This window comes from Hordeum vulgare, chromosome 3H, assembly GCF_904849725.1.
Source record: "Hordeum vulgare subsp. vulgare chromosome 3H, MorexV3_pseudomolecules_assembly, whole genome shotgun sequence".
NCBI lineage: Eukaryota > Viridiplantae > Streptophyta > Magnoliopsida > Poales > Poaceae > Hordeum > Hordeum vulgare.
This window is the reverse complement of record NC_058520.1, coordinates 136,991,300-137,008,537: the sequence shown is the minus strand read 5'-3', so window position 1 is coordinate 137,008,537 and position 17,238 is coordinate 136,991,300. Positions and strand designations below refer to the sequence as shown.

Sequence of the window (17,238 nt, the reverse complement as noted above, 5' to 3'; positions counted from 1 at the left end):
GATCATGTGTTGATAAGGACAAGCTCATGTGCTAACAAGGACAAGATCAAGATAAGCATTCCTGAGCACTACATACTTGATTCTTGTGGATGTTCACATGGTGGACAAATGAAGATGAATACATAAGCTAGGCTTTCCACATTGTGTATGGGAGAGCTGCTTGAAGACTTCATCATGTCTTGCTTTCAACTTGAGCCAAGAAGGAACAACAACATCAAGCTCAAGTGAAAGGGCTAACTCAAAGGTATCAGTTCCTTTGACGTTAGTGGTGCGAAGTGATGATTAGCGAATAAAAGTATACACTCAAGTATGGATCATCGGTACCCCTTTTATAATTCTTGAGTCTTTAGGGATCCCGCACTATTAAGAGGGGATCATAGGTTTTTGTGATGAACTTGCTCAAACTAGATATCCACTGTTCTGCTCTTACCACATCTCCACTGCTCTGCTGTTATCAGAAAACACGACCAGTGCCTCGGACATCCGGCCTCCTCCGGATGTCCGAGGCCCGGACGTCCGACCAGCTTCGGAAATCCGGAACTATGCACCAGAGAAACTTGAGCCATATAACTCGGACTTCCGGCTCCCTCCGGACGTCCGAGGGCCGGACATCCGACCAGCTTCGGAAATCCGGAGCTTTGCACCAGAGAAACTTGAGCCATATAACTCGGACTTCCGGCTCCCTCCGGACGTCCGAGGGCCGAACGTCCGACCAGCTTCGGAAATCCGGAGCTTTGCACGAGAGAAACTTGAGCCATATAACTCGGACTTCCGGCTCCCTCCGGACGTCCGAGGGCCGGACGTACGTCCCCTTTCGGAAATCCGGAATCTTGCACCAGAGAAGTTTGAGTCGAATAACTCGGACTTCCGGCCTTCTCCGGACGTCCGGTCCCTGTTCAACTCCATAGTGGTTCCAGATATATTTGCAGCCCTCGGACGTCCGACCCCTGTCGGACGTCCGACCCCTTGTGGACACCCGGACATCCGTGAACTGCCGGATGTCCGACCCCTGTGTGACTTAAAGTGTCCCCAACGGCTGTTTTTCTCTCCCCACTATAAATACCCCCTCCCACTTCATGAGAGGGTGCCCCAACACAGCCTTATCCTCATAAGAACTCATTTCTACCTCACACACATTTGCTCACACCAAATCTTAGATCCCAAGAGCATTTGTGAGCCCCTTTGAGAGTTGTTCCAATCAAAAGATAGATCGTCTCCCTCTCCTTCTCTCAACCCACGCTATTTGAGATTTGAGCAAGTTTTGAGCATTCCCCGTGATCTTGTTACTCTTGGAGGTTGGAGACTCCTAGGCAGTAGGAGTTCTTCGGAGAGGAATCAATCCGTGTGATTACCCCCCGGAAAAGTTTGTGAGGGTTTGGAAGCCACCTCAAAGGCTTACCACTACTGGTTGAGAAACGCCTTCGTGGTGTTATCTCAAAGGGAGAATAGGGTGAGCCTTCGTGGCGTTGGTGTGCCTTCGTGGTAACATCCACCTATCTAATGGTGACTAGCTTCCCTCCAAGGAAGTGAACATCGGGATACATCTTCGTCTCAGAGACCTTGGTTATCCTTAACCCTAACTCCTTACTTGTGGTTTACTTGTGTTACTTGAGCATACATACATTGCATATTGTTTGTGCTCATTATATTGTGTTGGCTATTTCTTGTACAAGATTAATCATTCAAGCATACCTTCTATATCCGCACGTTCACACTTGCAGCTTTTGATATATCGTGTGCTAGTGTGATCTAGTATCTTGTGTCGTTCACCTACTTGTCGTGTGATATAGCTCAAGTAAGTTTGTGTAACTTACTTGTGCTTGTTAGTAACTATATTGTGTCCATCTTGGTAGATCGTGTTGTTGATACATGTTGCAGTGCCTAGTGCATTTAGGATTTGTGCTTGACAAGTATCCTCTTAGTTTATTTCCGCATTAGGTTTAAGCCAAATCCGAAGAAGTTTTTAAATAGCCTATTCACCCCCCCTCTAGGCGTCATCGAGGTCTTTTCAATTGGTATCAGAGCTAGGTCTCTCTTTAATTAGGTTTCACGACCTAGAGAGTATCGATGTCGACTATTGGATTAGTGCACAATGGCACCTTTGACTTTGATGGCACAAATTATACCCTATGGAGAATCCGTATGCTTCATCACTTTCGGGACATGGGCCCAAATACTTTACGAATTGTTCTTGTAGGGATTGTTGACAAAAACGATGATGCATCTTCATCTAGTAATGAAATGTATCTTGATTGTGAGGCTTTTCTTGCCATTCATCGAACCATAAGTCCTGAAGTGTTTAAGTCTATCTCGACTTGCAAGTCATCTCATGAAGTTTGGACTAAACTTGAAGATATATATGGTGGGTCCAATCTTGATGAAGACGGTATTATGATGAAGGAGTTGGTGCATGAGCTCTTCACTCTTTTCGATCATAAAGAGTCCATCACTACTTCCATATCTGATTGCTTGCACACCTCAGCATCTGCAATCTCACAAGGTAATGACATGGTGAGTGAAGAAATATATGTTGATGAAAATGTCATAGCCTCTATGGACATGAGCATATTTAGCACCACACATAGTGTAAATTATTGTGCTGATAGGTCATGCATTTCACCTAAAGATCCCTCGACAAATGTCTGTGGTGATATGCCTGCTCTCCCGTGTCCTCTTGATCAAAATATATTGTTTCTCCCTAGTTGTTCTATGACTAATCATTTAGGGGAATTCAAGAAATATGAAGTACTTTTGACTAATGAAGAATCTGATTCACCAAAAGAATCATCATCAACTCCTCCAGTTCACATGCGCCTCATGGCAAGAGGTAATAATGAGGTATCATCTTCCCTGTGCAATAACGATGATATTTGCGATGAGGATGATGATGATGACTTGATTGAAAATATCTATGTGATCAGTAAAATTCTTCATAAAGCTAAAAATAACGCTCTTCAAAGGTTCCAAGATGTTCTTGCTTACTTTGAAAATTGTAATGATTCACTTAATCATGAACAAGCTAAAAGTGAACAACTTGAACATGAACTTGAGAAGAGTCATCAAGCATGTAGAGACTTAAGATCTTCAAAAGGAGAGATTGAAGTTACTCATGATAAACTTAAAAGGGATTTTGAGGTCCTTCTCCTTGAATACAAGAATGTCGAGGGAGAGCTCGTCAAAACCTCTAAGATCTATGAGGAGCTTCAATCTACTCATGAGAAATCTCTAATCGCTACTTACTCCTCTCATATTATTGATGATACTTGTACATCTAACCCTATCTCTTTTTAAGTATCAACATTGAAGGAGAATGTTGAGCTACGTGCTCAACTTGATTTACTAACTAGCAATTATGGGAAGTTGGAAGAAAACCATGTAATGCTCACAAGCTCTCATGCCGATCTTCTAACATCCCATAATGTGCAAAAGTTAGCTCATGAGGCTATCATCACCAAGGTAACATCAAGTGAGCCTCATGTGGACAATGGCACTACTTCTAGTCAAAGTACTATATTTCCATGTGCTAGTCCTCGTAATTCGTCTACTCATAATGTTGCTACCTCGTGTGATGAATTACTTCCCTTACCTTGTTGCTCTAACGTTGAAGCTTACACTTCCTCTAGTACTTGCATTGATACTAACCGTGTAGAGGAAATCGAAGAGCTCAAGGCCCAAGTCACTTCTTTGAAGAAAGACTTGGAACAATGTCATGAAGGGATGTCCACACTCAACAACGTCCTGTGTGAGCAAACATCTCCGAATGACAAAAATGATGTTGGAGTAAACTCAAACAAGTTTTTAAATAGCCTCTTAGTTTTTAAATAGGATTTGTGCTTGACAAGTATCCTCTTAGTTTATTCCGCATTAGGTTTAAGCCAAATCCGAAGAAGTTTTTAAATAGCCTATTCACCCCCCTCTAGGCGTCATCGAAGTCTTTTCAGTCACGGGATCTTGTATTACGAAACAAGTGAAGAGACTTGCCAGTAAAAGGATTGAACTAGGTATGAGATATCAACGATTGAATCTCGGGAAAGTAACATGCCGATGGACAAACAAAACTGCATACGGGATTTATTGAATCGTTGACATCATGGTTCGACCCATAAAGAACTTCATGGAATATCTAGGAACGAATATGGGTATCTCTCGTGGGTATAAGCCTGAAAGTAGATGTGTAGGGTACGAAAGGATGGGCAGAGCCTTAGCTACGGCGAGGTTGTATGAGTTCAGGCCCCTCTGCGGTGGAGGTAATAGCCCTACGTCTCAGTGCTCTGGGACCTTGTTGTCGAGTGGAATATGGAATACAATGATTTGCTAACCCCCGCACCAGTGGGGGAGGGTGGCTTATATAGAGTGTGCTGCCCTCCACAACGGTTCGGTGCACAGGGGTGGAGTAGTGGCGAATAAATGCCTGCGTTAGAGGTAACATACGTCTTAAATGCTAATAAAGGCACAAGCAAACGTATGACCGTTTCCCTCCAGGGGGGTTACGATGCACAGAGTGGAATCCAGTCGGTTAGTTTGATAAACTCCGAATGCTAATCTCCGACTGGATGGTCGAGGATCTGTTACCGACTGGATGAAGGGAACTCCTCAGTTCAGTTGGAACTGACTAAGGGCCTTGTCCCTTATGAGGGGTAGTCCTTGGGTTGGATCTACAGGGCAGGCCTTTGACCCTACCCTAGGACTATGACCCCATCATTAGTCCCCGAATGGATTGGGGTTGGAACGACGAAGCGATGCTTGAAGTTTGGATCCGACTAAAACGGATGTGACTTTGGCGTTGCTTTCCTCGATCCATTTTATCTTTTCTGACCGACGATCCGAGTGGAAGTATTTGTGGAACAAACTGTCGGAAACCGAGTGCTTCCAGGGTATCTCCTGACGTGACGAGTCAAGTGACAGCGGCGGATTTTCCGGGATCCTCAAATTTCGGTTACCGCGGGCTCAGCGGGGATGACGACATCGCGCTCGAGTAGCGCCTGACGCCTCGATTCTCGCGCCTTCATCTTCTCCACTGATATCGCCGCGGTTGGTCGGGGGATAAGGTTTCGGGGCCACCTGCCAGTGACTTAGTCGGAACCTTACTTAAACCTCAGCGGCGAGGGTTTTCTCGTTACGCTCGCCGGATCTCTTGCCTTTGCTTGCTCCGCTCCTCTCGCCTCCTCCTGCGCACCCAAGCTTCCTCCTTTTCCTTCTCCTTCGCGGACCCGCAGCTTCCGCCATGACCAAGGGACAGACTAGCAAGCTGGAGGCGAAGAAGAAGAAGGGGAAGGCGGCGGCTCCTGCTCAGCGGCGGCAGCGAGCGTTGTCGGCGGGGTGGATCCAGGCGGACTTCCTCCCCTGCACGGTGACGGAGGAGGATCTGCTGCAGCTGGTGGAGCACGGGATGATCATGCACAAGTCGAGGAGGCTGCCGACGGAGAATGAGATCGAGTCGGCGCCCCGGGAGGGGGAGCGCGTCCTGCTGCTCAGCCACGTATATCGAGGTTTCTCTCTGCCCCCGCATCCTTTCTTCAAAGGCATAATGAACCACTTCGGGGCGCAGCTTCACCACTTTCCCCCGAATGCTATAGCTCATGTCTCTGCTTTCATAGTCCTGTGCGAGTGCTTCATCGGCTGTCCTCCCCATTGGGGTCTGTTCAAACATATTTTCTTTGCCAGATCCCAAACTATCAAACGACTTCACCAGTCGGATGATAAGACACACCTTCTCCAGCTCTGCGGAGGCTTAGGTTTCCAGAAGAAGAGTAGAAGTAGTTATCCTGCTCTTCAGCTGAGTGAATCGGTTAGGAACTGGCAGTCGACGTGGTTCTATTGCCAGGACGTTGCCTGCCCGAATGCCACGACAGGGTTGCCTCCTTTTAGCTTAGATTGACCCGCTCCGCCTAAGCAGCTTGCGCTCACGAAGGCGGAGAAGGTCGACATCCAGTCTCTGGTCGACGCACTTGTAGATGTCGTCAGAAGGGGAGTCACCGGCATAGATTTGCTGGAGATTTTCCTCGGTCGGCGCATACAACCACTGCAGGCTCGCGACCACGCCATGTGGCACTACACGGGGCCCGAAGATTCCACTCGGACCAACATCTTGGGCGTGACCGAGGAGAAGGTGGCGTCGTGGGTGCTCCAGATCACAGGCGCCTGTGAGAACCCTACAGGGTCTCGGCGAGTGAGGGCTTTCTGCGCGGACAATCCTCCTCCGAACCAGGTGAGTACCATTTGTCGAGTGCACGTATCTGTCTTAGTTTTATCGCTTTCTTGAATCTCTGCCTGGCGTCTGATGTCGCCGACTGTATTCTATGCAGAAGTGGACCAACTGGTTTTCTCCTGTCTCGAACAGGAACCTGGCCGAGGAGGAGGAGGAGGGCAGCCAGGAGGGCAGCGTGGAGAGCGCCGAGTATGTCTCCGACAATGGGGAAACGGAGGAAGAGTCTAGTGAGGAAGAGGAGGAAGACGAAGAACAGGACTCGCCGCCCCCGCTGCCAGAGCACCGAACCAAGCGCCGACATGAACCTGCAGTTCCCTCGGCCCCTCCAGCATCCTCGAGTGCTCCGCCCACTGCTCCCGTGGTCCCGAGTGCTCGGAGCACCAAGAGGACCAGGGATGTTGCTGCTGAGCCTGCGGGTCAGCCTTCCAAGGTGGTCAAACCGAGCAGATCTAAACCTCGGAAGGCTTTGCCGTGGATGAGGGTCACTGTTCCCGTCACCTCAACGTAAGTGCATTGTTCTTCTTCTGATATTCGATTGAACTCCTGTTTGATGGTCGAATGAATTTCACTCGACAGGGTTGCCACCTCTGCCACCTCTCCGGCGCGCCAGGAGGATGATCCCATGGACGCGGACAACGTCGTCTCGTCCCAGCCAGGTGCGTTGTAGCGATTCCGAGAGTTTTATATTATTGCATCGTGAATTCTGTCTTTGGTCTTGCCCCTTTCTTTTTCTGAGATCTCGCGCCGTTCGGTATGGCAGGGGCGATTTATGGGGATGAGGGTGACCAGGGGAGACCTGAGCAAGCTGCGGAGCCTGTCCTTGAGGCTGTTCCGCCAGTTACTGCTCTCGCCGCGGATGTGCCGCTGACTGATACGGCGCTGGTGGCTGCTGAACCGACTGGAGCGGGCCTTGGGATGCCCAAGGAGCTTCCAACGATGCCAGGCCCGTCAAATGTCGAGTTCAACGTCCAGCGCTTCCCGGAGGATCAGGTGGGAGCGGCCAAGGGGGCCATGGCGCAGGCGGAGCTGATGGCGGGAGAAGCCAAGAAAGCGTACGACTCCATTGCATCCCTGTACCAGCGAAGCTTGGAGCTGCGGGACGATATCCGAGTAAGTGGGCTAGTAAGTTTTTACTTTTCTCTTGTAACCCACTGGGTGTGCTCGGATACCGTATGATGTTTGCAATGGGTTCACTCTGAGTGGACCCAGCGGGTGTAGTCCTCGAGACTTCTGTCGAGTGCTTGCACCGGCAGTTGTCTTTATGCATATTGTCTTTGACTTGGTCAGATCCGTAAATAATATGGTCGACTGCTAACAGTTGGGGCACTCGGAGTGCACCTACTGTAAGAGTCCCCGAGAGTAATTTTACTCAGGTCGGGTAGTATTAGCCTTGTAGGCGTAGGTGTTGTCATGTATCTCAATAGGGCGGACCTGTTTGAGTTTCATGCCAGTGGGGTCACTCTCAGTGAACCCACTGGGTGTAGTCCCCGAGACCGCTGTCGACTGCTTGCGTCGGTAGGGGTCTGAATAACTTAGACTTTTTAGTGTTGGATTTTCTGATCGTCTCTTGGTGCTGGCTGGCAGAAAACTTGTGAGATGGGGACAGCATACGAGACTCTTAGGGCGGAAAAGGTTCAGTTTGCCGGTGAGCTGGATGCGGCACTGATTGCAATGGCTGGTATGAAGGACGTTCTGGCGGAACGAGAGAAGTCGTTGGAGCAGGCTCGTGAAGCGAACAAGGCTTTGACTGCTGAGGTGGAGAAAATGGGGAAAAACAAAGGTCTGCGCTGATGGGACAAATGGATGTGCTGAACAAACGGTGTATAGCGTAGGAGAAATACGTCAGTGACTTCGGCAGATGATAACGCATCTGGGTGGTAAGTCCTATTTTTCCGAGTGCTGTTAGTATGAGCATTTCACTCGGCGCTTATTGTTTGCCTGTCCTGTGTTTGCAGATTTTTGCAAGGCTGAAGCAGCTGACGTGGAGCGGTCGATGCGTGAGAACATTCCACTCGGGGAGGACGCCAATCGAGATCTGTTTCGAGCACACATTCGCCTGGGTAAAGTTGGTCCTTTCATCGGTCGACTGAGAGAAGTCGTCGGCCGGATCGATAAGGAACTTTGGCCTGAAGATGAGTCACTGCATGAAATGGAAGGCTTGATGACTCGGCTGGAGGAGGTTCCAAACCGAGTGCAGTCATGGAAGAAATCTGCGGCTCGTTGTGGTGCAGACGTTGCCTTGTCCATGGTCCGAGTGCATTGCAAGGAGATGTGCGAAGAGAAGCTGAAAGCGTTGAAGGTCGCCAACACGAAGAAACTTCGATTCGAAGACTTCATGGAAACCTTCCTTGAGAGTGCCACCCGCATCGCCGACGGGATCGATCTGGACACATTCGTGGAGCCCTCCAGTCATGGCGCTAATCCGGATGACGCTTAAGAAAACTTTATCCTCGGTATGCCGAGTGTTGATTTGTAAGGAACTTTGGCCACTGCTGTTGGCCGTCACATTCTTGGTTCGGTGCGGGTAAGCTTGATCCGCATCGAGTGAACTATCTTTAGGTGAACTTCGAATTTGAATCAAATCGTTTGCTCTTCTGTTGCAATTTTGGCTCGAGTTTTTGTTTGGCGTTTCTTGGTGAAGCCAATGGCAAACATGCGGAGCATGTAAGTGTCAGTTGCCTTGACATCTGCATGAGCCTCTATGAGGGTCTGCTACTCATGTAATTGTCAGTGGTCTTGACATCCACATGAGCCTCAATGAGGGTCTGCTACTCATGTAATTGCCAGTGGTCTTGACATCCACATGAGCCTCAATGAGGGTCTGCTACTCATGTAATTGTCAGTGGTCTTGACATCCACATGAGCCTCAATGAGTGTCTGCTGAGTCCCCGAGTGTATCTGTGGGATACAGTCGCAGGAAGCTTTGTACTTAGGCGATTCTTGATCGCAACTAAGTCCCCGAGTGCGATGTTTAGTGCACACACGGAGAAAGTTAGTACTTAGGCGATTCTTGATCGCAGCTAAGTCCCCGAGTGCGACGCTTAGTGCACACACGGAGAAAGTTAGTACTTAGGCGATTCTTGATCGCAGCTAAGTCCCCGAGTGCGACGTTTAGTGCACACACGGACAAGATTAGTACTTAGGAGATTCTTGATCGCAGCAAAGTCCCCGAGTGCTACGTTTAGTGCACACTCGGAGAAAGTTATTACTTAGGCGATTCTTGATCGCAGCTAAGTCCCCGAGTGCGACGTTTAGTGCACACTCGGAGGAAGTTAGTACTTAGGTGATTCTTGATCGCAGCTAAGTCCTCGAGTGCGACGTTTAGTGCGCACTCGTAGAAAGTTATTACTTAGGCGATTCTGGATCGTAGCTAAGTCCCCGAGTGCGACGTTTAGTGCACACTCGGAGGAAGTTAGTACTTAGGCGATTCTTGATCGCAGCTAAGTCCCCGAGTGCTACATTTAGTGCACACTCGAAGAAAGTTATTACTTAGGCGATTCTTCATCGCAGCTAAGTCCCCGAGTGCGACGTTTAGTGCACACTCGGAGGAAGTTAGTACTTAGGCGATTCTTGATCGTAGCTAAGTCCTCGAGTGCGACGTTTAGTGCACACTCTTAGAAAGTTATTACTTAGGCGATTCTGGATCGCAGCTAAGTCCCCGAGTGCGACGTTCAGTGCACACTCGGAGGAAGTTAGTACTTAGGCGATTCTTGATCGCAGCTAAGTCCCCGAGTGCGACGTTAAGTGCACACTCGGAGGAAGTTAGTACTTAGGCGATTCTTGATCGCAGCTAAGTCCCCGAGTGCGACGTTTAGTGGACACTCGTAGAAAGTTATTACTTAGGCGATTCTGGATCGCAGCTAAGTCCCCGAGTGCGACGTTTAGTGCACACTCGGAGGAAGTTAGTACTTAGGCGATTCTTGATCGCGGCTAAGTCCCCGAGTGCGACGTTTAGTGCACACTCGTAGAAAGTTATTACTTAGGCGATTCTGGATCGCAGCTAAGTCCCCGAGTGCGACGTTTAGTGCACACTCGGAGAAAGTTAGTACTTAGGCGATTCTTGATCGCAGCTAAGTCCCCGAGTGCGACGTTTAGTGCACACTCGGAGAAAGTTAGAACTTAGGTGATTCTGGATCGCAGCTAAGATTTTTTTTTTTGAGACCGGAGTCTGCGACCGCGGAAGAATTTTGAATCTACAAAAACTCAATCTGCTTTATATTATTTCACCAATACTTGTTCTTTACATTGCTTGAGTCGACGGTCACGTGTAGAAGCGCTTCAGGAGATTTCCGTTCCATGCTCGCGGCTCGTCTGTCTCCCTGTCGATGTTGTAGAGTCTGTATACTCCGTTGTTCAGCACCTTGGAGATGATGAAGGGTCCTTCCCAGGTAGGAGCCAACTTGTGAGGTCTTTGCTGATCCACTCGGAGCACCAGGTCTCCTGCTTGGAACGTGCGACTCCTGACGTGTCGTGCGTGAAAACGTCGTAGATCTTGTTGATAAATGGTTGAGCGAGTCAGTGCCATCTCGCGCTCCTCCTCTAGAAGGTCCACTCCGTCTTGCCTTGCTTGTTCTGCTTCAGCTTCGGAGAAGAGTTCGACTCGTGGAGCATTGTGAAGCAAGTCACTCGGAAGGACTGCTTCTGCTCCGTAAACGAGGAAGAACGGTGATCGCCCTGTAGATCTGTTCGGGGTTGTGCGCAGACCCCAAAGCACTGAAGGTAGCTCGGTGACCCATGCGCCAGCGGCATGTCCCACCTCTCGCAGGAGTCGGGGCTTCAAACCTTGCAGAATAAGTCCATTCGCCCGCTCTGCTTGTCCATTGGATTGAGGATACGCCACGGAAGCAAAATCCACTCGGATACCTTGGCTTGCACAGAAACCTTTGAATCTGTCCGAGTCAAAGTTTGTCCCGTTGTCCGTGATTATGCTGTGAGGTACACCGAATCTGGAGATGATGTCCCTGACAAACTTGATGGCTGTTAGGGCGTCGAGCTTCTTGATGGGCTTGGCTTCAATCCATTTTGTGAACTTGTCGACTGCCACCAACAGATGTGTGTATCCTCCTTGGCCTGTCCTGAATGGACCGACTGTATCTAATCCCCATACTGCAAACGGCCACACAAGAGGGATTGTCTTCAACGCAGATGTTGGCTTGTGGGACTTGTTGGAGTAGAACTGACAGCCCTCACATCGGTCGGCCATATCTTTAGCCATTTCGTTTGCGTGCAGCCAGAAGAAACCAGCTCTGAATGCTTTGGCGACGATTGCTCTCGAAGAGGCGTGTAACATCCCAAAATGATAAATTTTGGAATGTTAATATAATTATTTGATTGATTGTTTGGTTGTTTGCTGAGTGATTAAAACTTGTGTGAAATTTGAAACTTTTCGAAACTTTTGAATGAGAGGGAATAAAATGACTTTCCCCTTCTCCGGTGAATTCAAATTAATGCTTCTAAAAGCAACGAGAGAAGATGACATGACTTCTTCAATTATACAGAATTTGAACGAAGATATTTGCATTGAATTCTTTTACATTGCCATCGTTTTCTTCGTGCAAGAAATGCCGGGAAATTCTTTCGTCTTTTGTTTTGCATTTCCATCGCGCGAGGAAAGCCCGGAGAAAACTCTCTTGCACGCAAGAGAGAGAGCGGAAAAAAATGACACTCCAAAGTGCGGGCAATTTTTGAAATGTTGGAGCCAAGAAAACCCAAATTTCTTTTGCAAAAATAATTGCAAAAAGAAATAAAGCAAATTGGGAATTTCTGAAAAAACATTTTTTTCAAGTTTTTATTTTTGCTTTAAAAAAATGTTATTCGGGTAGAGATTCTTTTTCTGATTTTTTTGATATATAATACCATATATAGATATTTTGATTATTTCTTTTTTTAGCTTTTACAATTATGTTTCGGAAAAGGTTTAATAAAAGAAAGGTTTTTTTTTCTTAACAGCCGCCCCCGACCGTTTTTCTTAGCTGGGCCGAATCCCGATCCCCTGGATCCCAGATCCTTTTAATTTAGCCGGCTGCCACCCCTGCCTTACCTCCCCCTCTCTCTGCGGGTGGACCCACCCTGACCGAGGCTTCCCCCACGTCGGCACCTCTCCTTCCTCCCTCGTCTCTTTCCTTTTCTCTGCTCACGACCGAGCCTACTCCCCAGACCACGGGATTCACCCCGAGTTCTTCTCCCTCTCCTTCCATAGCTCCCCTCTCCGTGGCCTATATAAGTGCCCCACCTCCGCCACCCCGTTCCCACCCCCGCCGCCGCCTCCCATCTCCCCTCGCCGCCGCCCTAGCCCTGCACCACCCCACCGGAGCAGCAGCAGCAGCCCCGCTGCCCACCTTCGGCCACCCCGCAGGAGCGCCACCCGAGCCACCCCGCGCCACCTGAGGCACCCCGCCGCCGCCACCCCCGTCACCCCACAGCCCCCCCCCCCCCCCGGAGCTCTCCCTCGCCGCCCGAGCCACCTCGCCGGAGCAGCGAGGCGGCACCTCGTCTACCCCACAGGAGCAGTCCCCAGCACCCCCGGAGCCTCCTCTTCCCCCCGACGCCTCCCCGAGGAGGAGTACTACCCCGCCGCCGCCTCCCCGACGCCACTGCCGCCCCGGAGCCTCCCCTCCCTCGCCGGCCAGCCCCTCCCTCGCCGGAGTGCTGCCCAGCACGGTACTCCCTCCTTCTTCCTCTCTGTATTTTCTCTCTTCTGTTAGTAGCCGGTAGATCTTGTACTAGTGGCCTGGATTAAATCACTAGATACCCCTTCGGTCTAAATAAGAAAACCAGTGGGTTTTTTGTCACTTATGATTTAACCAGCAACTTTTCCTTAGCGTCGGCCGTTTGCCCGAAGCCATGCAACAAACACCACCGCAGCCAATAGCATCAGGACATGTGTACCCCTTTGTTAGTACTAGCTAGCTGCAGTTTTCTGTCAAAATTAGCAAAAACAACAACTTTCAATCTTGTTTTGGCCACAACTTTTTATCCCAAAGTCCAATGACATTGATTCTTTTTCCAGTAGCTCACAAATTTCCTGTAGTTGTTAAAAACATATAATTTGTCTATGTTTGAAATTTGTAAATATAAGTTAGAGCAGATTTAGTTTAAACCTTGTTTTGCCTATTCCAGGATTTTAAAAATAGCTTTTAGTTTGATTCCTTTTGGTACTAATCACTAGTGATTTTATGTATCAGCGGTAAAAATGTCAGGTTTGTTTGAGTATTTTAACACATTATTTCATGTGAAACAATTTCTGTTTCACCGCTTTTAGGATTTCGGCTAATTCATTTTCTACTTTTGTTTTAAAATATTTTCTTTACTATTTCAGAAACATTATTATTGTTTTGTTTATGTTAGTTAACAGTAGTTTTGCAACAAGTTTGTATTTTAGTTTTATTTGTTTTCATGAAATCAAATTCTAGCTTCGTAGTAACGTGCAATTGTTTTCACCGTTGTTTCAAATCCCGTTTGGGAATACTTTCAAAAGGTTTTGTGAAAACACTTTATTTTATCTTAGTTAAACTTATATCTTAGTTCCTTGTCATTATTTTCTGTTAGACAAAACTATTTAGTGTTTGGCGTAGTAAAGGACTCTCTAGTCTTGTTTCAAGTTTCTTTCGGAATTCTTATTCGCTCTCTCTTTTGTTTTGATTGTTAGAATGATTGCTAGTATGAGTGCTTATGTGAATGATATGTTTGCTATATAGATTTCATCGGAGAGTGACGAGTAGTCTATCAAGTTATTTTCTCGAGAAATTCTTCTTCGTCAACATCACAGGCAAGTCACTTTGATCATACTATCACCTATGTTTTTATGCATCATAGTTCTACCATCCTATGCCCAATTGCATGCTGCCTAGGTACTTGGAAACTTTAGCATAAGTTGTAGTATCATGTGGTAGGCACACAACAATCCCGATACTTGGCCCCGGGACGACAATGTTATATTTGCTATGCCTAAGTAGACGGTTACCAGTTGAGTGTATATCACGAGTGATGCGAGGTTGATATAATAATCAAGACCGGACTAAGACAAGATTTTCAAGACCTCGGACGCAATGCAACACTGGGTGAAGGACGGTTGATCGGCTCCCTGGAAAACCCAGTGGATGCCCGGGATGCTGGAGAGGCCATGTCATCCTGCGGAAAGCTTCACCCAGGCTCAAAGAGACGGACGGATATTTTCAAGACCAAAGGCTTACCTGCACAGCCACAAGTCATTATGGGCTCTGGCTTGGTTGGACAACGTGGCGACTCTGGACAGGCGGTGCTAGCAGATGTAGACGAATGGTAGGAATGGATGGGCACCGACAGGGATTCAGAGGGACCCGTTGAAAGGCCATGTTTTGATCATCCGGTCTTCAAACACCCTGAAGTGCGAGGACATACACGGAGGCGATCAAATCTTGTGGGGAACGTGTGCAAAACTCTGCAGAGTACTCAAACCTAATCGATTAGCCGTGTCCACGGTCATGGACGACTTGAACCAAAGGAACTGAAATTATCTGGATTTCTCAACGACATTGAATATATTTGATGAGGGTAGTTATTGACAACTCGGGTACGAGAACTGGTTGGCGGAACCATCTCGTTAACAACCAACAATGTAGTAACATTTTGCTTTTAGCCCTCTCTTGTTGTAGGAGAAAACTTGCTTTACGCTAAAACTTACACCACCACCTGCCATATATGCATATAGTATAGATGTTTACTTTTCACCCCTCTCCTGTGACTTGCCGGCATATTCAATATGCTGACCTACACGGCTACAACGTCTTATGTTGCAGATATTTTTTCTTCGACGAGTAAGAGTACGATTCAGGGTTACGGTCTACACTCAACTTGTCGTTGGTGTTTATTGGGACTCCACTCCCTTGACCGCTTCCACTGAGATATTAAGGTATATATCAGTTTTACGCTATTTTACATGTGATTGCACTTTGATATATACATTGATGTACTGTGTGTGCCAGCATACTGATCCAGGGCTGGCACAGAAACACAGAGGCTTGACTCGTCTTGAGTCGGGTCGCTACAGAAATGGTATCAGAGCCAGGTTGACTGTAGGACGTGACCCTAGAAACTGGAAATTTCTTAGGAAAGGATCTCTCAAAAATTTCTATTTTTCGAGAACACCTTTTACTTCTCATCTCTTCTGATTTCATCAAACGTTCTCTCTCACCTCAAATAGTTATACAATCCCCTTACCCCTTTGACCTCATGAAGAATCAATGGAGTTCTACTTCAAAGTAAAGAGAATTTCACCACGCATTTGAAGAATTGAAGCTACACCAACACAAGACTCCCAAGACCCGAAGAACTCAAAGACCCTGAAGTGTCCGAATAACTATATGACCATTAGAAGTCCAAACCCCTTTTATATACCCACGTTAGATACGATGAATTGTGAGCCGTCATTGGTGTGTGTTTTTCGACAGCCACAAATAAACCTATTCTCAAAAATATTGTTTGTATTGTGTGTATATCCCTCCCTCTCTTACCCGTCTCATCCCCAAAACCTCAACCCTACCAGATGGAGTATGAAGCTGGACTTGTAGTCTCTGGACCAATGACCCAACTGGAAGCTGAGATATGGATTCAGAACATGGAGAACAACTTCGGGAGAAACTTGATCTCAAGGAAATATGAAGTGGCACACACTCTTTAGTACTTTACCCAAAGTGCAGCTATCTGGTGGAAAATGCACCATGCCATACAAGGATTTAGTGGAGCAGAAAGTTGGGAAGAATTCAAGAAGACTCTGTTAAGATCCGTCTCATTCAGAAGTGCTACGATAATCCGAAGGAGAAGACTTGGGCATGCAAGATCTATGGAGAAATAGGACACACCCAGGAAGAACACAAGGATGGATGCACTCATTGTGATGAAAATCACCCAGCTGAGGAGTGCCCAACTAGTCAGGTGACTTGTTTCTTGTATGAAGGAACCACCCACTACCCAGCTCAGTGTCACATTTACCCCAAGGTGCAACAAGTTGTCAAGCAGCCGAAAGATGCAGTGAAGGAAACCCTCAAGAAGAAGATTCTAGAGGTACCGGTGATGATTGAAAATATTGAAGACCCTGATGGACAAGGTCTGACCAGATTTTTTCTCCAATGCATGCTAATCATGTGGAGAAGAAGGACATTATTCACAGGATTGCACGAAGAGAAGCCAAGAGTATCTGGGAAACTTCCCGATAGAAGAAGTGGAGTTTGATCCACTTGCAATAGAAGAACTGGCCAAAATAAAGGAGTCCAAAAAGAAGAAAAAGTACCCTCGGAAGAACCAAATCTCTGCACACATAGACCTGAGTCATGTCAGATGTTACAAGTGTATGAAATTTGGCCACCACAAATACATGTGCTCAGGAAGGAAGCCGGGAATCCAAGGAGCAAAAGCAGAAGCTAAGAAGCCTCGAGACTTGTCAGAAATCATTTGCTTTTGTTGCAAGGAAGCAGGACATTTTGCCAGCGATTGTCCACAAAGGAAGAAAGCTAGAATGGAGTAGTTAAGCTTTGACCATGGCAATAAGTGTAATCCGAAGCACTCTTGTTTTTCATAAGATCATGGAGTGAAATTTTGTAGCAGAAGTCCCTGAGATTGTAATAACATCATGAATTAATGGAATTTAATGTCTCATGATTGTCTATGTTGAAAGTGTATGCGTTGTTTCTCTACGAGCAAAGCTCTCTGAACATTTATGAGGATATGAGAAAATATGGTCTATGCAGGCATGAGTATAATTCATTTAAGTGTGGTAGTAATCGGTAAACCACATAGGATCCATTGAGTAGGAATGTACCATGATTACCAAGGAGACACATACATTCCTCTGAGTACCTATTTACTGACACCTGCAGATGACAACTCTCTACGAGTCATTCCTCAAGGGCCCAAAAACGATCATGACCCTGACCAGTGATCATGATTACCCGAAAATCCTGAAGGACATGATGAAGCACATTCGTCTTGAAGGAGATGCAGTCTACAAAGGCTACCCATTCATGGAAAGTGGAGTAGAACTTTGGTACGTGGAA

The 17,238-nt window shown here is 47.2% G+C and overlaps 1 protein-coding gene across 1 annotated transcript in view; it reads right to left on the bottom strand.

Annotated features, from left to right (window-relative positions):
* LOC123441575 overlaps nt 1-11,363 on the bottom strand; it is a gene marked incomplete at its 5' end in the record, with an annotated part of 48,275 nt that extends 36,912 nt beyond the window's left edge. Inside the window, one exon of the mRNA XM_045117947.1 lies at nt 10,605-11,363. Coding sequence (XP_044973882.1) covers nt 10,605-11,363 — 759 coding nt within the window. The remainder of the gene's footprint in view (nt 1-10,604) is intronic.
* Between the last annotated feature and the right edge of the window lie 5,875 nt (nt 11,364-17,238).